The following is a 22,500-nucleotide window of genomic DNA, read 5'->3' as shown; positions in this document are numbered from 1 at the left end:
GGAAACGTAAGGAAGACACAGAGGGAGAGAGAAAGGTGAAGGAAAAGGGAGAAGAAACACACGAAAGAAGGGTGACGGAAGAGAGAAAAAGAGAAGAGACAAGAGACGGTAGACGTAAGAAAAGAGGAAAGGATAAGTAGAAAGAAGAAGAAAGAAAAAGAGAGAGAGAGAGAGAAGAAGGAGGAGCCAAGAAAGATAGAGAGGAACGTGAAGGTTGACCTTGGGATAAGTGGGGGAGTTAATGAAAGGAGAGACGTGGAGGAAGGAGGGATAGAAGTAAAGGAAGAAGAGATCGAAGGAGAAGAGTAAGAAGTGAAATAGAAAGTGTATGAGAGAAGGAAGAAGGGAAGGAACAACGAAAGGGAGGAAGGAAGAGGTATTGAAGGAAAGAAAGAAAAGGAGGAGGGCGTCTAAGAAAACAAAGAAGGAGCGAAGAAGAGGAGGAGGGAAGGAAGGAAGAGGGTTGGAAGAAGGAAAAGAAGGAAGGAAGTTAAGAAGGGAGGAAGGCGTCGTGTAAGGAAACAAGACTACACAAACCAGGAGTAAGATAAGCTACAGAAATGAATGGAGAGGCGAGCGACGGAGGAGGAGGAGGAGGGAGTAGGGGAGTAATATCCTCACAGTGTGGAGGGGGAGGAGGAGGGGGCACCAGCACCTCCTCCTTCCTCCGCAGCGGCTCCACCCCTCCCTCGTACTCGAGTTCTCCAAGGCTGCGACGACTGGAGGACATGAAGAAATCGTATCTCACTGGAGGTGGAGCTTCAAACACCACCTCGTCCTCGGGGTACAGCAGCAACTCGTCCTCGTCCAGCTACAACTCGAGTGCCACCTACAACTCCTCCTACTCCTCCAAGTTCACCTCCAACACAGGCACGTCCTACCGCCTGGCCTCGCTGGACCGCCTCGCCCAGCGCCAGAAACTGTACGACACCAATGGTCACATCAACGAAGCCGCCGCCGCCGCCGCCGCCGCCGCCGCCGCCGCCGTCAATAGCGGCGGCAGAGACACGCCCAAGGAGGCCCCCCCGCCGCCAGCCACCGCCCCCCCTCCCCCTGTCCCCACCGCCGCCGCCGCCACACAACCTATAGTAAGTCCCAGACTCACGTGGTTATGTTGGGGTAGTACCTTCACCCCCTCCTCCCGTCTCTTTCTCTCTCTTGGCCCTTACCCTCCTCTCCTCTCTCTCCCTCCCTCTTACCCCCTTCCTCCCTACATGCCACATCTCCCTGTCTCTCCCTCTCCCTTTGGCCCCTCCCTCTCTTTCTCACTCTCCTTTTTGGCTCCTCCCTGTCTCCCTCTCGGCTCCTACTCTCTCTCTTTCTCTCTCTCTCTCTCTCTCTCTCTCTCTCTCTCTCTCTCTCTCTCTCTCTCTACTTCCTCTCCCTGTCTCTCTCTTTCTCCCTTTCGGCTCTTCCTCCCTCCCTCTCGAGCTCTCTCCCTACCAGCCCAACCTCCCTCCCTGTCGCCGTCTCCGTTTTTCTCCCTCCCTTCCCCCCTGCTCCCTACCTCCCTCCCTCTCTCTTTTACTGCCTCTCCCCACCTTTCCCTCCCTCCCTTCCTGATCTCTCTCTCTCTCTCTCTTTCTCTCTTTCTCTCTCTCTCTCTCTCTCTCACCCAGACTGTTTCCCATCCCTTCCTCCCTCGTTCCTCGCATTCCCTCTCCCATTCCCTCCCTTCCGCTTCCCTCTCCCCCTCTCCACTTACCTATTGACTCTCTCTCCTTGTTTCTCCATTCTCCCCCTCTCTCCTTTGATGCGTTTCTCTCTCTCCTTCCATTTCCTCTCCCTCTCTCCCTCCCTCACTTTTCTCTCTCCCTCCTCTCCCTCCCTCTTCTCCGGACGTGCTTACCTACCTCTAACAGTAGTCTTCTCTCCATGCCTCTCTCCCTTTCTCCACACCTGGTTACTCTCCCTTCTCTCCATCTTTCCTCCAGTTTTTTCCCTCCCTCTCCTCCATTCCTCCATCTCTTTTCCTTCCTCTCTCAGGTATCTGCCAGCTCTTCACTCCTTTCTCCTTCCTTCAACTCCTCTTCATTACTCTCTCTCTCTTTCTCTCTCTCCCTCCCTCCCCTCCCCCCCTTGTTTTTCTCCCTATTTTTTCCCTACTCATTACCCTTTTTGACCTTCCGTTTTTCTCCCTTTCCTCCTCCCTCCCTCCGTCCCTGCCTACCTTCTTCCCCCCCATCTCTCTCTCTCTCTCTCTCTCTCCTCTCAATACTCCCTCCCTTCATTTCCATATTTCCCTGTACCCTCCCCTCATCTCCCTCCCTTCTCTCTTCCAATTCATCCATTCCTTTCTATCTTTCTTCCTTCTTCTCACCTATTTTTCTCTTCCTCTTCCAGTTTTCCTCCCCCCCCCCTCTCTCTCTCTCAAAACCCCTTTCATTTTTCTCGCATGACTGAAGGGGAGGGAGGAGGGGAGGGATGGGAGTGGAGGAGAATAAAGAGATCGACGGGAGGGAAGAATGTGAGGAGAAAGAGGAGGAGGAGGAGGAAGTGTTGAAATTATAGGAAGGGAAGAAGGAAGAAGAGTAATAATTGTGATGGTGTAAGAGGAGGAGGAAGAAGGAAGGAGGGAAAGATGAAGGAGGAGAGGGAAGGAATGAAGGAAGGCCGTAGAAGGATGTGTGAAGGAATAAAGAAAGGAAGGGAAGGAGAGAGACGGGACGGAGAGAAGAAAGGAAAGAAGAGGGAAGAAGAAGCGAAGGAAAGATGAAGGCTGGAAGGAAGGAAAGATGAAGGAGGGAAGGAAGGAAAGATGGCAGGAAGGGAATATGAAGGAGGGAAGGAAGGAAAGATGAAGGGGAATGGAAGGAAATATGATGGAGGGAAGGAAGGAAAGATGAAGGAGGGAAGGAAGGAAAGATGAAGGAGGGAAGGAAGGAAAGATGAAGGAGGGAAGGAAGGAAAGATGAAGGAGGGACAGAAGGAAAGATGAAGGGGAAAGGAAGGAAATATGATGGAGGGAAGGAAGGAAAAGAAGGAGGGATGGAGGAGGGGGTGAGCTGTGACAACCGCCTCCTGTCACACATTAGAGGGAAGGAAGAGAAACGAGGGAGGGAAATGGAGGCGGCAGTAGAGAGAGGGAGAAAGAAATTGAGAGAGAGTCACTATCTTTTTTAAGTGATCTCTTCTTACAGTACCATTAATGAATTCTTTCTTTAATTACAAAAGTTAGAGAGAGAGAGAGAGAGAGAGAGAGAGAGAGGGCAGGTGTGAGGCAAGGTAAGACTGAGTGAAGGAGGGAGGGGGGGAGGGAAAATGGGGGGTGTAAACCGTTACCATGTGTTGATAAAGTGGTGGGGGGGGAGAGAGAGAGAGAGAGAGAGAGAGGGAAATGGAGTAAGAGAAATGAGAAGGGAGGAGAAATTGAGCAGAAAAGAAGGAATGAAGGGGGAAGAAAATGAAGGTGGGAAGAAGGAGGAAGAAAAAGGTGGAAGGAAGGAAGGGAGATTAAACGAATCCGAGTAAGGAAGAAGGGAGTCGTGGTGTGAAGGAAGGAAGGAGGGAAGGATCGTGGAGGGAGGGAGGAAACGGAGGGAAACTCGAGATGGTATGAGGGTGGAGGAGATTTGCTCTATGGGGAGGTGATTGCCAGAGAGAGAGAGAGAGAGAGAGAGAGAGAGAGAGTTTTCTGGGAGGGAATGAGATAATTGAAGGAAGGAGAGAAGGAAAGGGGAGTGGAGAAAGAGATTGAGGGAGAGATAGGAGGAATGAGAGAGAGGGGGGGGGAGTTTACTGAGAGGGAAAGAGATAATTGAACGAGAGAGAGAGAGAGAGAGAGAGAGATTAATAATCTTGTCCTTGCTAATCAGTTTGACCTTAACATTAATAAGAAAATTTGCTTTAATCACAAAAGTTTAATGATAGGATTGCTGAGAGAGAGAGAGAGAGAGAGAGAGAGAGAGAGAGAGAGAGATCGGGGGAGGAGGGAGGGAGGGGGAAGAAGAATGGGCAGTCGCATTGATGGCGAATATTGAGTTAAGGAGGGTGAGAAGGGGAAGGGAGGGAGAGAGAGAGAGAGAGAGAGAGAGTGAAAATTATAGGGGACGAAAGAGAGAGAAAGTTGAGAAGGAATATTCAACCCTTTCACTACAGTTTTGTCTTTACACAGTTTATTTTCACTACCTAAAGTCGATTTTTAAACAACCACGGTATACTCCAAGATTTCTAAATATCTCCTAAGGTGCTTTGAAAATCACCTCAAAGAAGGAAGAGGGAGGAGAAACGCGTCATGGAAGTGAAGGGGTGGGGGGGGGCGGGGAGGAGTTAGACTGAGGAAAGAGGTAACTGCATTTATTTTTTTCGCCTCAGTAACTTACAAAATTACGTGTCTCATATTCCGAGCAAGTCTATTATTCTCTTCTTAACGTTAGATGCTTTTATTGAGGCGAGAGGGAATCCTAGGGGCCTTAAAGTTAATATTAATGCCGAAAGTTAATTGTTTACATAAAAAAAAAAAAAGACAATACTGACACACTTCATGAGCGGGGAAAGTCCATCTGATATCGAAACACAATTGTATATACTGTAGCTGGTGACTCATAAGACTGGTGATAGGTGTGTGTGTGTGTGTGTGTGTGTGTGTGTGTGTGTGTGTGTGTGTGTGTGTGTGTGTTCCTCTATCTTATCACATGCCTTGCGTAATGTGTTGAGTGAAATCTCGTTCGCTGTTTACATTTTGGAGTCTGTTGGGCCTTATCTTCCTTCCCTCTGAATAATTCGTAACACCTTTTCCTCTGCTATTTATTATAAGCTGTAATATTGGCGTTGAAACTTGTATTATGTATATAGAGTATAGTCCAGCTTGATGTCCTCTGAGTGGGTGTTTTTGGCATTTTCCTGTGATGGCTTCGGTAGCGAGATGTGGGTAGCAGGGTGCGTAGAGTTTTGCTGGTTAATTTTGTGTGTGTGTGTGTGTGTGTGTGTGTGTGTGTGTGTGTGTGTGTGTGTGTGTGTGTGTGTGTGTGAGAGAGAGAGAGAGAGAGAGAGAGAGGGATAGGGAGAGGGAGAACCACGCCCACGGCAAGGGAGGTAGGCTACTTTCATGGGCGTAGTTAAAAGAATCTTATTTCTCGCGACTGCAATTACTTAAGACCTTTTTACCCTATCATATTACTGATGCAAATTTTATTCTCATTAACACACACACACACACACACACACACACACACACACACACACACACACACACACACACACAAGTAGGGATAGGAAATGAAAGGAAGGAAGGAAAGAAAAGAGGGAATGAGAGGAAATGAAGAAACAGAAATGGAAGAAAGTAAGACTGAGTAGAGGACGAGAGAGAGAAAGAGAGAGAGAGAGGGAGGGAGGGAGAGAAGGAAGGGAAATGAGATGGAGGGAAAAAAGGGAGGGAGGGAGAGCTTTGGGTGAAACTAACGAGGGGGAGAATGAGGGAGGGGAGGGAGAGAGGAAGGGAGGGAAAAATGTAAAGGAGGGGAGGTGTAGGGAGGAAAGAGGGAGAGATGAGGTGAAGAGGCTTAAGGAGGGATATGAGAGAGAGAGAGAGAGAGAGAGGGAGGGAGGGACAGAGAGAGAGAGTTGGAGGTGTAAAGAAACAAGGAAACTGGATGCTGAAGAGATAATCGGTTTGAGAGAGAGAGAGAGAGAGAGAGAGAGAGAGAGAGAGGGAACATCTACCTCCTTGTAAGTTAACAACCGGACGTGGAAAATTCTTCTCTCCCTCCCTCCCTGCCTGCAGCTCTGTTACCTCTCTCTCTCTCTCTCTCTCTCTGTCTATCTATCTATCTATCTGTCTATCTCTATCTCTCTCTCTGTCTCTCTCTCTCTATCTATCTATCTCTCTACCTTTGTGTATTTTAGTCTATACTGTTCACTTGTGTCTATAGTATTTTTCTCCCCACTCCATCCCCTCTCTTTTTTTTCTCTCTCTTTCATCACTCCATCAGTCTCCTCTTCTTGCCTCTCTCTTCCCTCTTTCTCACTTCTCTCCTACCTCTCTTTCTCGCTTTTCTCCTCCCACTGTCTCTCGCCTTTCTCTCCCTCAATCACACTTCTTTCCTCCCTCTCTCACGTCTCTCCTTCCCGCTTGTTGGTTTGATCTTCGACTTCCTCTTCTCCCACTCACCCGCAGAGAGAGAGAGAGAGAGAGAGAGAGAGAGAGAGAGGCGGAAAGGAGAGAACGCACAGATAATACAAAAATACAGTAAGATTTCCGTAAACTAAACACACACACACACACACACACACACACACACACACACACACACACACACACACACACACACACGAGAGAGAGAGAGAGAGAGAGAGAGAGAGAGAGAGAGACTCCCTAATAACCCTAATGATTATAAAAGCCAGACTTAAATTAAACTAATAATAATAAAAAATACACAAAGGCTCCCACCCCACCCACCACGCCCTCCGGCACGTGAAATACAGATACCGTTGTAAATATAGCGGGGAAACTTTGAAGGATTGTCGGAAAGAGATGAATGTCACCACTATTTTCTTACATTGTTGGTGAGAGAGATTGAGAGAGAGAGAGAGAAAATTTTGAAAGACTCTGAAAATAGATATGAATATTCTTCCTATTTTCCTAGGAATGTAATAGGAAGATTGTTGGATGTGAGAGTTCTGAGAGGGGAGGGTGGAGGTATGTCTGACCACTACCTGGTGGAGGGAAAGTTAACAGTAGGTAAGAGATGGATGAGAGCTAGGAGGGTTAGGTGTGGCAGGGAGGTTTTGAAAGTGAGTGAGTTGGATAAAAGAGAGAAAAAGATAGAGTATCAGGAGAAATTGAAAGATGAGTGGAACGCAGTGAAAGATCGGGAAAATGGCAGCGTGGAGGAGGAATGGCAGTTGTTTAAGAGTGCTGTGGTGGGGCATGCAGAAGAGGTGTGTGGTGTGAGACGTGTGGGTGGTGGTGTAAGAAAAGGAAGTAAATGGTGGTGCGAGGAAGTAAGTATGGCTGTGGCTGAGAAGAGACGTGCATATGAAATGTGGCTGCAGAGGAAGGATGAGATGTCATATGAAAGGTATAAGGAGAAGAGGAATAGAGCGAGAAGGGCTGTGCGTGATGCTAAAGTGGCAGCAGATGAGAGGTGGGGTAGGCGGCTGACAGAGAATTTTCAGCAGAATAAGAAAATGTTTTGGAAGGAGGTGAAAAGGGTGCGAAAGGGAGAGTCCGGGAAGGAAGAACGAGTAAAAGCAGAGGATGGAAGGATGTTAACTGAGATGGATGCAGTAAGGAAGAGATGGGCAGAGTATTTTGAAAGATTGTTAAATGTAGAGGAGGAAAGGGTGGCTGAGATTGTGGCGGATGGAAGGGTGCAAGGAATAAATGTGTTGGGAGAGTTGAATGATTCTTTGATCACGAAGGAGGAAGTGGAGAAGGCAGTAAAGGAGATGAAAACAGGGAAAGCTGCAGGTATGGATGGGTGTGCTGTGGAATGTCTGAAGGGTGGTGGAGTGACTATTGTTGACTGGTTAGTAAGATTGTTGAATGTGTGCTTTGAGAAAGGTATGGTGCCAATTGACTGGGCAAGTGCTTGTGTGGTCCCGTTGTATAAAGGCAAGGGTGATAAGTATGAATGTACTAGCTTTAGGGGTATAAGTCTGTTGAGTGTTGTAGGTAAGGTGTATGGTAGAGTGTTAATTATGAGAGTTAGAGAGGGTACAGAGGGAGTGATTAGTGATGAGCAGTGTGGCTTTAGGAGAGGGAGGGGATGCGTTGATCAGGTGTTTGCTGTGAGACAAGTGTGTGAAAAGTATTTAGCGAATGGCAAGGATGTGTTTTGGGCATTTATGGATTTAGAGAAAGCGTATGATAGAATTGATAGGGAGGCTTTGTGGACTGTTTTAAGATTGTATGGACTTGATCGTAGGTTACTAAAAGGGGTGAAAAGTTTTTATGTAAATAGTAGAGCGTGTGTAAGAGTGGGAAATGCTGTGAGTGATTGGTTTCCCGTGAGAGTGGGGCTGCGACAGGGATGTGTGATGTCGCCTGGGTTGTTTAATATTTACATGGATGGTGTTGTAAGGGAGGTGAATGCAAGAGTTTTAGGTGGTCTGAGTCTGGTAAATGTTGATGGAGGAGAGTGGAATCTGAAGCAGCTGCTGTTTGCAGATGATACTGCACTGGTGACTGATTCAGAGGAGAGATTGAGACAGTTGGTAGAGGAGTTTGGAAGGGTGTGTGAAAGGAGGAAATTGAAAGTAAATGAGAATAAGAGTAAAGTGATGAAGTGTACGAGGTTGATAGATGGTAGGGGGATGAATATAGTTTTGAATGGTGAGTTGCTTGAGGAGGTAGATTGTTTTAAATATCTAGGGTCACATGTTGCTGTGGATGGAAGAATAGATGCAGAAGTGAAGTTTAGAATAAATGAAGTAGGAAAGGTGCTGGGAGGAATGAAAAAAAGTGTTTAAATGTCGTTCGCTTAGAATGGATGTAAAGAGAAGGCTGTATGAGGGTGTTGTGGTACCGACTGCATTATATGGGGCTGAAACATGGAATATGGGTGTAGCAGAGAGGAAAAGTTTGAATGTAATGGAGATGAGATGTCTGAGGAGTATGTGTGGAGTGACGCGTATGGATCGGGTGCGAAATGATGAAGTGCGAAGGAGAACTGGAGTTGTTCGGGAGATGGCTGGTAGAGTTGAGCAGAGGGTGTTGCAATGGTTTGGGCATATGGAGAGAATGGATAATGAGCGATTGGTGAAAAAGATAACTAGATCTGAAGTGAGAGGTGTAAGGCTGAGAGGAAGACCACGAATAGGATGGATGGACAGTGTGAAGAGAGCGCTGGATGCGAGAGGGATGTCTGTTGAGCAAGGAAGAGTGGCTGTGCGTGACAGAAATAAATGGAGAGAAATTGTGAATGAATAAGTGATGACGCAGCCCTGAGGGGATATTCTCCCGCATTTGGTCTGATCAGCTAGTCAGGTCAGGTGCGGGTAAGGGGATGGGTCTGTTATGATGTGGCAGGGGTAAACCAGTTCTGCTGTCGGGCCCTGCTGCGGATGTCACTGATTGCATTGCCCAGTTGACCCTTGTGCGGTGTGGTGCGGTGAGGATCTGTCCGTTCTTCCCTTTGGGGCTAAGATGCGAATGAATGTGTTTGAATGGATGAGTAAATGGAGAGTGAGTCGTCCTGTCTCGGCTACCTCCCTTTCCTTGGGGGAAGCAGCCTAGGTATATAGATAGATAGATAGATAGAAAGATTTTCCTAAACTGGTGATGGAGGAAGGAGGAGGAAGAAGGAAGAGATGGAATAGAAGAAGAGGAGGAGGAGGAAAGGGAAGAAGAAGAAGGGAGAGGGAAAGATGGATGAAGGTGAGGGAAGTGAAAAAGTAAGTATTGGAGAAGAAAGGAAGGGACGGGAGGAATGGGGAGGGAGGAGAGGAAGAATGGAGGATTGAGAGAGAGAGAGAGAGAGAGGGAGGGAGGAAGGGGAAAATGGAGAGAGTATGTGAGGCTGAGGGGAGGGAAGGATACTGAAGGAAGGAGGAAACATTTGTGAGGAAAAAGAGGAAAGATTTTAGGAGAGAGTGAGGGAATAATGGAGAGAGAAAATGGAGGGGAGAGGAGGTTGTTGGAATGGGGAGGAAAAACAAGGAGGGAGGAAGGGAGGGAAGGAAGAAGGAAGGAGGGAGGGAGGATAGACACAACACGTTAGATGAGGTAGGGGGGAGGGAGGGAGGGATTAGGTAGAGGGAGGAAAGAGAGGGATCAGGTGGAGAGGGAGGAGGAAAAATTAAAGGGAGGGAGGGAGAGAGAGAGAGAGATTGGAGGAAAGCTATGGAGGGAGGGGCCATGGAAGGAAGAGTTCATATTTCACGGAATGTTCGGTTACTGACCACGGACCCTCGCCCTTCCTTCCTTCCTTCCTTCCTTTCTTCCTTCTTTCCTTTCTTCTTTTCTTCCTTTCTTTCTTCCTTCCTTCCTCCCTCTCCATTCCTTCCTTCCTTCCTTTCCTTTCTTTGTTTTTCTTTCTTTTTTCCCTCCCATTCCCTCCCTCCCTCCCTCCTTCCTTTCCTTCCACCTCAGTCCACTCCATCCCTTCTCCTACCTCCCATCCCTGTCCCCTCCCTTTTAATTATTCAGCCAACAACTCTCCCTATCTACCCTTATCCTTCCTTTATCCCTCCATCCTTCTCCTCTCCTCTGTTCTCCTACCCTTCCTCTGCCTTTATATTCATCCATCCTTGCCCTCTCCTCTCCTCACTTTCCTCTGTCATTCTCTTCTGTTCTGTTTTCTTATGTTTTATTTTCTGTCTTCTTTTCATCTCATTTCGCTTCTTTTCATTCCTCTCTTCTCTTTTCTTTTTTTCATCCCTTCCCTTCCCTTCCCTTCTCTTCCCTTCTCTTCCCTTCCCTTCCCTTCCCATCCCTTCCCTTCTCTTCTCTTCTCTTCTCTTCTCTTCCCTTCCCTTCCCTTCCCTCCCCTTCCCTCCTCCCTCTCCATCTCCCTCCCTCTTCTTTCTCTCCCTCCCTCCGTCCATCTTTCATTCCTGTCCATCAACACTTCCTGTGCCACGCTTGGGAGGAGAGAGAGAGAGAGAGGGGGGGGGGAGTAGTAATGTGAGATAAGCAGAAGGACGGTTAAGGAAAGGAGGGAGGGAGGAAATTAGAAAGGAGGAGGGAGGAAGAGAGGAAGTAGAGCAATGCAGGATGGAGGAAAGGGGGAAGGGAAGAGAAAAAAGGAGGAAGGAAAGGAATGGAGATAGGGAAAGAGCAGAGGAGAGAGAGAGAGAGAGAGAGAGAGGTATTTGAGAAAGGAAGACATAAATTATTAGAAAATGTGAGAAATATTTGGTTGAGGAGGAAGGAGGTTGAGGAAAGAGGGAAGAGGGAGGGGAGGGGAGAGGAAGAAATAAAGGAAGGAAGAATAGGCGAAGAGAGGAGAGAAGGAAAGAAAGGAGAGGAAGAAATGAAGGAAGGAAGGATAGGGAGAGGAGAGGAGGGAAGGAAGAGAAGAAAGGCGAGGAGGGAAGGGAGAGAAGAAAGGAGAGGATGGAAGGGAGGGAAGGAAGAGAAGAAAGGAGAGTAAGGAAGGAAGAGAAGAAAGGAGAGTAGGGAAGGAAGAGAAGAAAGGAGAGGAGGGAAGGGAGAGAAGAAAGGTGAGGAGGAAACGGAGAGAAGAAAAGAGAGGAGGGAAGGGAGAGAAGAAAGGAGAGGAGGAAGTGCAAGAGAGGAAGTAGTAGGTAAGGAAATATGAGTGAGAGGAAGGGTGGAAAAAGAAGGGAAGGAGGGAGTGGAAGGGGAGGAGGAAGGGTGAAAATGAAGGAGAAAAGTGAAGGAAAAGAAGGAAGAGGAGAGAGTAAGAGACTGGAGAAGTGAGAATGGGGAGGAAAGGGAGGGATAGAAGAGGAAGAAGGAAAGGAGAGGAAAAGGCATGGAGGAAAGTAAAGAAGGAAGAGGGAAGCCAGTGGAGGAAAGGTAATGGGTTGGTGGGAGGGAGGTGGTGAGAAGAGAAAGAAAAAAGAGAATAGAAGGAAAAAGTGAAGGAGAAACTGAGGAAGGGAAAGATTGAGGGAGAGAAAGGAAGGAGGAGGAGGAAGGGGGAGAGGCAGATGCAAGTAGTGGCAAAAAATAACTCCGTCTCCTCCCTCCCTCCCTTTCCTCCCCTCCCCTTTCTCTCCGTCCCTCCCTTCTTTCAGTTTTTGTGACCCCCCCCAGTGGATGTGTTTGTGTGTTCATGTGTGCGTATGTGTGTATGAGAGGATGTGTGTGTATGTGTTATGGGAGGATTGTGTGTGTGTGTGTGTGTGTGTGTGTTGGGAGTGTGTACCTTCTTGTGTATCTCTTCAGGAATGTGTGTATGTCTACGTGATGTGTACACAGGTGTGCATTTAAGTGTGTGTGTGTGTGTGTGTGTGTGTGTGTGTGTGTGTGTGTGTGTGTGTTGGGAGGATGTTTCTGCAGTTCTGTTTACGTGTGTGTGTTTGTGTTTGACTGGGAGTGTATGTGTTCCTGTGTGTCATCTGTGTGTGTGTGTGTGTGTGTGTGTGTGTGTGTGTGTGAGAGAGAGAGAGAGAGAGAGAGAGAGAGAGAGAGAGAGACCTTGAATATTAGTAAAAAAAGCCCCGGTAATCCAGATGTGTGACTGTCATACTGCCACAGGCGTAACTGACAATACCATTACTACCATTACCACCACCGCTACCATTACTGCCATTGCTACCATTACCACTACCATTACTGCCATTGCTACCATTACTGCCATTACCACCACCGCTACCATTACTGCCATTGCTACCATTACTACCATTACCACCACCGCTACCATTACTACCATTGCTACCATTACTACCATTGCTACCATTACCACCATTACTACCTCCCTACCATTACTACCATTGCTACCATCACTACCATTTCTACCGTTACTGCCGTTACTATCATTACTACCATTCCTACCGTCACTACCATTGCTACCATTACCACCACCGCTACCATTACTGCCATTGCTACCATTACCACCATTACTACCTCCCTACCATTACTGCCATTGCTACCATTACTACCATCTATACCACTACAATCATCACCACACCATCACCACAAATACCATAATTATCACCACAACTACCACACCTACCACCATTACCACAACTACCAATGTGATGACAACTACCGCACCCACCACCACCACCACAACTACTACTCAGCTATGCCACATCACGCGCTTTGTCCCATCCTCACTCAGTGTTGTGTCTGAGAGAGAGAGAGAGAGGGGGGGAGGGAGACGAAGGGAGGGATCATGAAGGAATGAAGAGAAAATGGAGAGTGAGAGGGAGATTAATAACGTGATAGATAAGGAAGATAGATAGACAGAAAAAATAGGAAATATGGCAGGCTGCGGAAACTGATAAGAGGATTATTAAATGAGAGAGAGAGAGAGAGAGAGAGAGAGAGAGAGAGAGAGAGAGAGCTATAGATCCTTTGAAATAACAGTGAAACGTTTGGAAATGGGAGGGAGCGTAGAGAGAGAAAAAAAAAAGAATAACACCCAGCACGACTAAATGTTTGTCCAAGCTCTCTCTCTCTCTCTCTCTCTCTCTCTCTCTCCAGATATAAAACACGTAATCGGACTGAAGAGGTGGAGGAAGAGGCAAGAGTGAGTGAACGCGTTTGGAAGGAAGTTGAAAAAGTGTGGAGGAGTTGGAGGAAATGAGGATAGAGATTAGAGGAAGGAGGGAGGGAGGGAGGGGAAGGAAGGAGGGAGAGAAGAAACAAGGAGAGAGGGAGAGGAAAAGCAAGTGAATACAAGAGTGCAGAGGAAAGCAAAGAGCAAGGGAGACCTGGAGGAAGTTAATGAGAGAGGGAGGGAGGGAGGGAGGATATGGTCAGCTTATCTCATGCTTCGCTGCTCGACTTTAGTGCAAACTGAAGTAGGCAGGGAGGGAGGGAGGGACATGAGGAGAAGGTGGAAGGGGATAGGTAAGTAGGTAGGTAGGGAGAGAGGGAGGGAGGGAGGGAAGGCTGGTTACTAGGGGGGGGAGATGTAGATAAAAGGGAGGGATACTCGTTACAGAGGGAGGAAAAATAGATACATAAGAGGGGAGGGTTAGAGAGGGCGGAGGAGGAGGAAATGAGAGGGAAGAAGCTGGTTAGGAGAGAGAGAGAGAGAGAGAGAGAGGCCTGCTTTTGAATAATTACCAGCATCGGGGATAAATGCATTAACTTATTTATTTATTTATTTATTTTATTTTTTACTGCCAAACGACCTTCTTTTTATCTCATGTAGTGAAGAGGTTTTGATCATTAAATTAGGTCCCTCGTCTTTATTATAAAATTATTGCTAGTAGTTATTATTATTGTTAGTAGTAGTTAGCAGTAGTAATAGTAGTAGTAGTAGTGGCAGTATTGTAGTAGTAGTAATGGTAATAATTGTAATAATAATGATGTTATAATAATGATTGTAATAATATTGGTGATTGTGAAAGGATTATTATTATTACTATTATTAATATTATTATTATTATTATCATCATCATCATCATCATCATCATCATTATTGTAGTTTATTTTTTTATTTCTTCCCGCCACCAGTCGTTTACATTCTTACAGTAAGATTGCAGAAAATAAATTCCTTAGTGGACCTTGAGGGAAAATATTATGTAATTCTTAGAAGTTACACGTCTCTCCTTCCGGCAAGAAAAGAAGGAGGAGAGATGGAGGAATGAAGAATGGAGAGGGTGAGGAGTTTTGAGGAGGGGAAAAGGAGGAGGGGGAGAAGAAGAACGAGGGTGAGGTAATGGGGGGTGGATGTACGGAAAGACGGAGGGGAGGATGGAACAGGAGGGAAGGAGAGAGGAAGAGAGATGCTAGGAGGGAGAGAAAAAGAGAGGAAGAGAGATACAAGGAGGGAGGAAGAGATAGAAGGAAAAGGAAGAGGAAGTGGAGAGAGGGAAGGAAGAAAGAAAGGATGTGGAGAGAAGGAAGCAGGGAAAGAACAAGGAAAGGAGAGAGGGTGGAGAGATGAAATGGGGAGGAAAGGAACAAAGAATGGAGGAGGGGAGAAGGAAGATAGGATGGAGGACGAAAGAAAGGGTGATTAGAGAGAGAGAGAGAAGGGGAGGGAACAGGGCGTGAGAGTAATCACAAACCTCCCGGATGCTCTCTCTCTCTCTCTCTCTCTCTCTCTCTCTCTCTCTCTCTCTCTCTCTCTCCAAGGATGTTGGTAAGGTGTGGTTGACTGAAGGTGTAATGGGCTGATTGTGGTTGGGGTAATTGTGGTAGTGGTGGTTGTTGGGGTGTGGTGGTAGTAATGGTGGTGGTTGGCGAAGGTGATGGTGGTGGTGGTAGTTGTGGTTGTTGGTGGGGAGGTCAGTGTCTTCTGGTAGGAGCGATGGTGGTAGTGGTGGTGTTTGGATGGTTGTTGTGGTGGTAGTAATGTTGCTGATTGTGGTAGTGTTGTTGGAAATAGTTATAATGGTAGTTGTGGTAGTGGGATGTTGTGGTTATAATGTTGGTAGTAGTTGTGGTGGTTGGAATGTTGCTGGTTGTGGTAGTGGTGGTAGAAATAGTAGTAATTGTGGTAGTGGTGTTAGTAGTAAAATGTTGGTAATGGTGGTTGTGGTAGCATGAGAGAGAGAGCGAGAGAGAATAAAATGTTAGGTGTAGCTTGGCTGTATCTGAAATAACACGAGAGAGAGAGAGAGAGAGAGAGAGAGAGAGAGAGAGAGAGAGAGAGAGAGAGAGAGAGAGAGAGGCAACATTGAGACGAAGTGTTACGGGGGGGGGGAATGAAAAATGTATACGTTTAAAGGAAGTGAGACAATTTTCAAAGACGTGAAGTGATGCAACATTGCGGCGAAGCGATACTGATGAAAAGAAAAAAAGGAGAGAAAAAGATATAATAGATATCCGTTTAGTGGAAGTAAGTCGATTTCCAAAAGACGTAAAAAAAAAGTGATGCAACATTGCGGTGAAGTGCTCGTGGCGGGGGATAAAAAGGTTATTCTGTGAGTGTAATGGGAATATCACACCGACACTGATGCAACATTGCGGGGAAGGGAAAAGTGGTTGTAAGTGAGAGTTGTAAGTGGCGTGGAATGGAGTGAGGGAGGGTGTAAGAGCCGTCGCATCAACACACAAGGCCGCCTTAATAATAGAATAAGTGGAGAGAGAGAGAGAGAGAGAGAGAGAGAGAGAGAGAGAGAGAGAGGATGCTGTAAGTACACGAAACTACAATTCTTTTTTTATTATTTTTGTTATTATTATTATTATTATTTTTACCACATTACTTCGTCCCCTACTAATTCTCATCCAGCAACAGTGAACGTATTTCGATGCAACTGAGCGAAAATCAAAGCACTTTCTCCCGTCACTGATTTTGCGTGTGTGTGTGTGTGTGTGTGTGTGTGTGTGTGTGTGTGTGTGTGTGTAATTTTCTCTGCAATAAGGGTCAAAGTTTACGTAATTTATGTCGTGGGATGAGACGTTTGAGGTTAAGATGGTAATTACGGTAGTGGTGATAATTGTGGTAGTGATGGTGGTGGTGTGGTTATGGTGGTTGTAGTATTGGTGATGATGGTAGTTGTATTAGTGGTGGTGATGGTGGCAGTAATGGTTGTTGGAGATGGTGGTAATGATGTTGGTGGTGGTAGTGATGATGGTGATTGTGGTAGTTAAAATAGTAAGGATTCTTGGCAGTGTGGATGTCTATGGTGGGTGGTGGTGATAGTGGTAATGGTGGTAGGTGAGTTGTGGTGATAGTGGTAATGGTGGTGTCAAGCCGGGAAGGAGGCGAATGAAGACTGTGATGATTTGTAGTAGTAGTAGTAGAAATAGTAGTAATAGTGAGTTGAGGGTAGTAGTTATGATGAAAATAGTGAGCGTATTTGTTCGTGATGGTGGTGATGATGATGAAGTACAGTAGTAATAGTAGTAGTGATAGTATTTAGCAGTGGTAGTTATGGTGGTGGTGGTGGTGGTGAGTGAGGGAGGATATGAGCAGCAGTGGTAATGATGGGTGATGGTGGTGATGATGATGATGATGATGATGATGATGATGATGATGATGATGATGATGATGATAGTGGTGGTGGTAAGGGAAGTAGGATAAGAGCAGTGGTGGTGGTGAAGGAGGTAGAATATGAGTGGTGGTGGTGGTGAGGGGGGTAGGATATGAGTGGTGGTGGTGGTGGTGGTGGTGAGGGAGGTAGGATACAAGAGTGGTGATGGTGGTAGTGGTGTGGGGTGTCAGGTCATGCCAGATGGTGTCAGGTGTCATGAGGGCGGATCACAGGTGTCATATGCACCCCCTTTCTCTCTTCCTCCCTCTCTCTTTAGCTCTCTTCCTCTCTTTTCTTCTCCTTTATATTATCCTTGTATCTCGTCTTTCAGTCCTCGTGTGGTTCTCTCTCTCTCTCTCCTTCCATTTCCTTCTAATATTTCTTTCTTCCTCACATAACATTTTCTTCCTCTTCTTACTATCTTTCATCATTTCCTTCCCATCTCTCTCAATTCCCCCCCGCCTCTCCTCTTTCCTAAATATTTCCGGTTTCCCTCCTCTTGACCCTTCTCTCTCCCTTCCCTCCTTCCCTCCCTCCTTACCCTTTCCTCCTGTCCTATCCACGACCATCCATTACTACTACGACCATCACTACGACCATTCCCAATAGTCCTTCACACCTCCCTTCCCTTCCTCCCTCCCTCTTCATCAATAATACAGTATTGATTAGTTTCCCCCTCACTCTCTTCCTTCCCCTTCCCTTCTCTTTTCCACTCCTGTTTTCTCTCGTCTTTTCCTTTCGTTCCCATCCCTTCCTTTCCCTTCCCATCCCTTCCTTTCCCTTCCCATCCCTTCCTTTCCCTTCCCATCCCATCATTTCCCTTCCCATCCCTTCCTTTCCCTTCCCATCCCATCATTTCCCTTCCTTTCCCTTCCTTTCCCTTCCCATCCCATCATTTCCCTTCCTTTCCCTTCCCATCCCATCATTTCCCTTCCTTTCCCTTCCCATCCCATCATTTCCCTTCCTTTCCCTTCCCATCCCATCATTTCCCTTCCTTTCCCTTCCCATCCCATCATTTCCCTTCCCATCCCTTCCTTTCCCTTCCCATCCCATCATTTCCCTTCCCATCCCTTCCTTTCCCCTTCCATCCCCTTCCCTTCCCTTTTCATCAATAACACCACATTGATGAGGTCTCTTCCATTCCATTTCCTCCTGACTCCTCTCCTTCTTTTCCATTCCATTTCCTCCTCTATCTTCTCTCCTCCTCCGTTCTTCCATTCTATACTGTATCTTCAGTTTCCCTCTTATACCTCCTCTTCCCTCCTTTTGCCTTAGCTTCCCTTTCCTTTTCCCTTCCCTTCCCTTCCCTTCCCTTCCCTTTTTCCTCTTTTCCATTCCTTCCTTGATTTTCTCTTCCCCTCTCTTCTCGTCGATCACCCAGTCATCTTTAAACAGTCTAATCTGATTAAAATAGTAGTAGTAGTAGAGGTAGAGGTAATAGTAGTAGAGGTAGTAGTAGTAGTGGTAATAGTAGTAGTGGTAGTAGTAGTCGTAGTAATAGTAGCAGAGGTGGTAGTAGTAGTAGTAGAGGTAGTAGTTGTAGTAGTAGTCGTAGAAGAGGTAGTAGTACTAGTAGTAGAGGTAGCTGTAATTGTAGTAGTAGTAGAGGTGGTGGTAGTAGTAGTAGAGGTAGTAATAATAATAAATAATAATAATAATAATAATAATAATAAATATAATAATAATAATAAATATAATAATAATAATAATAATAATAAATATAATAATAATAATAATAATAATAATTTAATAACAATAACTTGCAAGGAACACACAGTATATAAAAAAAAGTTTCCTCATAAAATCTCTTAGACGCATCAAGAAGAAAGATCAAGGATATCAGTGGGACGCAGAGGGTTAAGATGGCATTGTTTTCTTTGGGTGGTGAGAGAGAGAGTGAGAGAGAGAGAGAGAGAGAGAGAGAGAGAGAGAGAGAGAGAGAGAGAGATGTGCGCCTTAGAAGTGGTTTCAAGTGGCACTCAGACCTCGACCTCACCCTGCATGCCACTCACCCCTTTACTCTGTCTGTCTGTCTGTCTCTCTGTCTCTCTCTCTCTCTCTCTCTCTCTCTCCCCTTTCTTTCCACCCTTTTTCACTCCGTTCTTTTTTCTTTCATAACCTTCCTATCTCACTTTTTCATTTCATTCCTCGCCTTCCTCCTTCCCCTTCCTTCCTCCTTCCCCTTCCTTCCTCCTTCCCCTTCCTTCCTCCTTCCCCTTCCTTCCTCCTTCCCCTTCCTTCCTCCTTCCCCTTCCTTCCTCCTTCCCCTTCCTTCCTCCTTCCCCTTCCTTCCTCCTTCCCCTTCCTTCCTCCTTCCCCTTCCTTCCTCCTTCCCTTTCCTTCCTCCTTCCCCTTCCTTCCTCCTTCCCCTTCCTTCCTCCTTCCCCTTCCTTCCTCCTTCCCCTTCCTTCCTCCTTCCCCTTCCTTCCTCCTTCCCCTTCCTTCCTCCTTCCCCTTCCTTCCTCCTTCCCCTTCCATCATCCTTCCCCTTCCTTCCTCCTTCCCCTTCCTTCCTCCTTCCCCTTCCTTCCTCCTTCCCCTTCCATCATCCTTCCCCTTCCTTCCTCCTTCCCCTTCCTTCCTCCTTCCCCTTCCTTCCTCCTTCCCCTTCCATCATCCTTCCCCTTCCTTCCTCCTTCCCCTTCCTTCCTCCTTCCCCTTCCATCATCCTTCCCCTTCCTTCCTCCTTCCCCTTCCTTCCTTCCCTTCCTTCCTCCTTCCTTCCCCTTCTTTCCTCTTTCCCCTTCCTTCCTCCTTCCCCTTCCTTCCTCCTTCCCCTTCCTTCCTCCTTCCCCTTCCTTCCTCCTTCCCCTTCCTTCCTCCTTCCCCTTCCATCATCCTTCCCCTTCCTTCCTCTTTCCCCTTCCTTCCTTCCCTTCCTTCCTCCTTCCTTCCCCTTCTTTCCTCTTTCCCCTTCCTTCCTCCTTCCCTTTCCTTCCTCCTTCCCCTTCCTTCCTCCTTCCCCTTCCTTCCTCCTTCCCTTTCCTTCCTTCTTCCCCTTCCTTCCTCCTTCCCCTTCCTTCCTCCCTCCCTCCCTTTACCTCCTTCCTCACTTCTTTCGTTATCATTCATCTCCTTCCTATTCTTCTTTCTTTACTCTCCCTTTTCCTTCGTCTTCATTCATAACATTTTCTCTTAGCCTTCCTTCCTTTTTTCTTTCCCTCTCCCTCTTACTCCTTTTTCCTCTCCCTTTATCGCTTTCTTCCTCCTTTTCCTCTTCTACATCTCCACCCTTTTTCTCCGTCTCCATCTTCCCTCCCCCTCTCTTCCCTTCTTTTTCTCTCCTCTCCTCTCCTTTCCTCTTCCTCTCTTCTCTCTTCTACTGTCCACTCCTCCTCTCTTTCTTCCATTGGATCCTTGTTCTCTTTCTCCTCTCCTCTCCTCTCCTCCTCCTCCTCCTCCTCCTCTTCCTCTCTTCTCTCGTCTCCTCTGTCTTCTCTTCTTCTCGTGTCCCCAAGTGAGACACAAGTACCACACTGACCAAGCCATATAGTCGCCATCCCTCCCCCCCTCCTTGTTTACCCCCCCCCTTCTGCAACCCGTCAGGCAGTGGTGGTGTTGATGTATGTTGCAGTAGGTCACCCCTGCCCCCACACCCCACCGCACCCCACCCTCACCCCCACTTGTCCTTCTTGTCGCCCACTCCACCCACCTATCCACCTACACCCACTTAGATAGTCAAGGTTACTGAACTCACTCACTCACTCACTATCATACACACACACACACACACACACACACACACACACACACACACACACACACACACACACACACACACACACAGCTATGTCCCTTTGCACCCACCCACCTACCTATCCACTTTACCCTCCTACACTCACTAATTCAAGGTCCCTACACCCTTCCACCCACCCATATTATAGTCATCTTCATCCCTACGTACACGCACTTCCACCCCACCAACACCCACTTCCACCCCCCACCTACACCCACTTTCACCCCCACCTACACCCACTTCCACCCCCCCACTTACACCTACCTACCCACGGTCACTGCACTGGCCCACACCCCCACTCCCACCCCCACCCCGACCATCTGCACCTCTCCGCCCACTTATCCACCCACTACAATCACTTACCTACATCTTCTCCCACCCATAGCCACCTTTACCCCTCCCTCTACCCCCATATTCTTCCCCCACCCATACCAACCCCCCCTCCTAATCTCTTCCCCCTCCCACCACTACCACCGACCCACCCATCCACCACCCATGTCCACCTTTATCCTCCCCACCTACTCCCCTTCCCCTCCCCTCCCCTCCCCTCCCCTCCCCTCCCCTCCCCTCCCCTCCCCATTCCCCCTCCCCACCACCCACGGACGCCCACGTTCATGTACGCCCATCTAACCTCATCACGCTCTCTTAACTCCGCTGGAACGTACACACACACACACACACACACACACACACACACACACACACACACACACACACACACACACACACACACACAGCCACTATTTATGCCAACACAACAACCCTCCTCTACCAACTCTATTTTTCTCCTTTTGTCCACTCACACCTTCCCATGTAAACCTATACCCACTTACACCTTGACTAACACACCTGGTCACACACACACACACACACACACACACACACACACACACACACACACACACACACACACACACACACACACACATTAATAACAATAATAATAATAATGTAATAATAATGATAATAAATAAAAACTTCAGAGCGCATTTCTTTGCCACTCATGTCAAAGAATCTTAAAACATCGTAAAGTCAGCAGTGAAGGACTTGGATAAAACTACATCTTCTTTCACACCTGTCCCTACCTGTCCCTTTGATTACAGGTCTTCTATTACCTGAAGATGTTTAATTGCGGTATCTTATCTGTAGGTTTATCTGTATTGTATTTCTCTCTCTCTCTCTCTCTCTCTCTCTCCCGTTTTGAGAGAGGGTTCAGCTAAGACGATAAAGCCTGTCTGTCTTTCTGCATATCTGTGTCTTTCTGTCTTATCTCTCCATCTATCTATCTATCTGTCTATCTCTATCTGTCTATCTATCTGCTTGTGTATATTTTTCCTCCCCATTATACCCATATGCAGCGATCATCCTATGTCTATCCATCAGTATCTGCATTTATATTATCTCTATCTGTCTATTTATATCTATTAATTTATTTGTCTTTTTCCCTCTTCATCTCCCTCCCTTCATCTTTATCACTTTCTTCCTCCACTTCTTCCTCCATCTGTCTTTAATGTGTCTCTCTATTATCTGTCTATCTATTTATTTATCTATCTCTCACTCCCACCATAAAATCTCTCTCTCCCCTACTCTCAACCCCCTCCATTTAAGAACAAGGCCTAGAGTAAGGGAAAATGGAACAGGTGTTAAGGGAGAGACGAAGGGAGGGAGGGAGGGAGAGGTGGATTGGGAGGAAAGGTGAGGACGTCTGGGATGGAGGGAAGGGAGGGAGAGAGAGGAGGGTGAGAGGAGAAGGGAGAGGGGGTGGGAGGGATGGAAGGATAGGGAGAGGGCGAGGGGGAAATAGGGCGTGGGGGGGATGCTGTACCTTTCACCTCCCATGTTGATCTCTCTCTCTCTCTCTCTCTCTCTCTCTCTATGTATATATATGTCTCTCCCTGTCTGTGTACATATCTGTCTCTCCCTTTATCTGTATATATGTATTTATGAACAATATATTTATGTATAAGTGAGGACAGGGATGGGGTAGGGTCGGGGGAGGTGTGTTGTATTCTATCCATCAGTCTCTATCTATCTGTCTGTCTATGTATCTATCTATTCATATATCTGTATGTATGTATATGTGGGGTACGGTGAGGTGTGTGTAGGCATGTGCGTATGTATGTATGTATCTATTTATGTATGTATCAGTTTATATATGTATCTGTTTATATATGTATCTGTATGTATGTATGTATGTATGTATATGGGTAAGGAGATGTGTGTATTTATATCATCATCCACCATTTTGCTTTCCA

The 22,500-nt window shown here is 46.8% G+C and overlaps 1 protein-coding gene across 1 annotated transcript in view; it reads left to right on the top strand.

The window, feature by feature from the left end:
- Positions 1-22,500, top strand: part of pnut (septin 7-like protein pnut) — a 95,277-nt gene that overhangs the window by 3,357 nt on the left and 69,420 nt on the right. The window contains exon 2 of the mRNA XM_080269852.1: positions 1-1,088. This exon is cut by the window's left edge and continues 87 nt beyond it. Within this exon, the coding sequence (XP_080125978.1) occupies positions 561-1,088 (528 nt within the window). The 5' untranslated portion in view covers positions 1-560. The remainder of the gene's footprint in view (positions 1,089-22,500) is intronic.

The sequence above is a fragment of the Coenobita brevimanus genome, chromosome 38, assembly GCF_032717465.1.
Source record: "Coenobita brevimanus isolate Jiangsu-jjx chromosome 38, ASM3271746v2, whole genome shotgun sequence".
Taxonomy (NCBI): domain Eukaryota; kingdom Metazoa; phylum Arthropoda; class Malacostraca; order Decapoda; family Coenobitidae; genus Coenobita; species Coenobita brevimanus.
The sequence above is the reverse complement of the archived record's forward strand: the minus strand, read 5'-3'. Positions and strand labels throughout refer to the sequence as shown.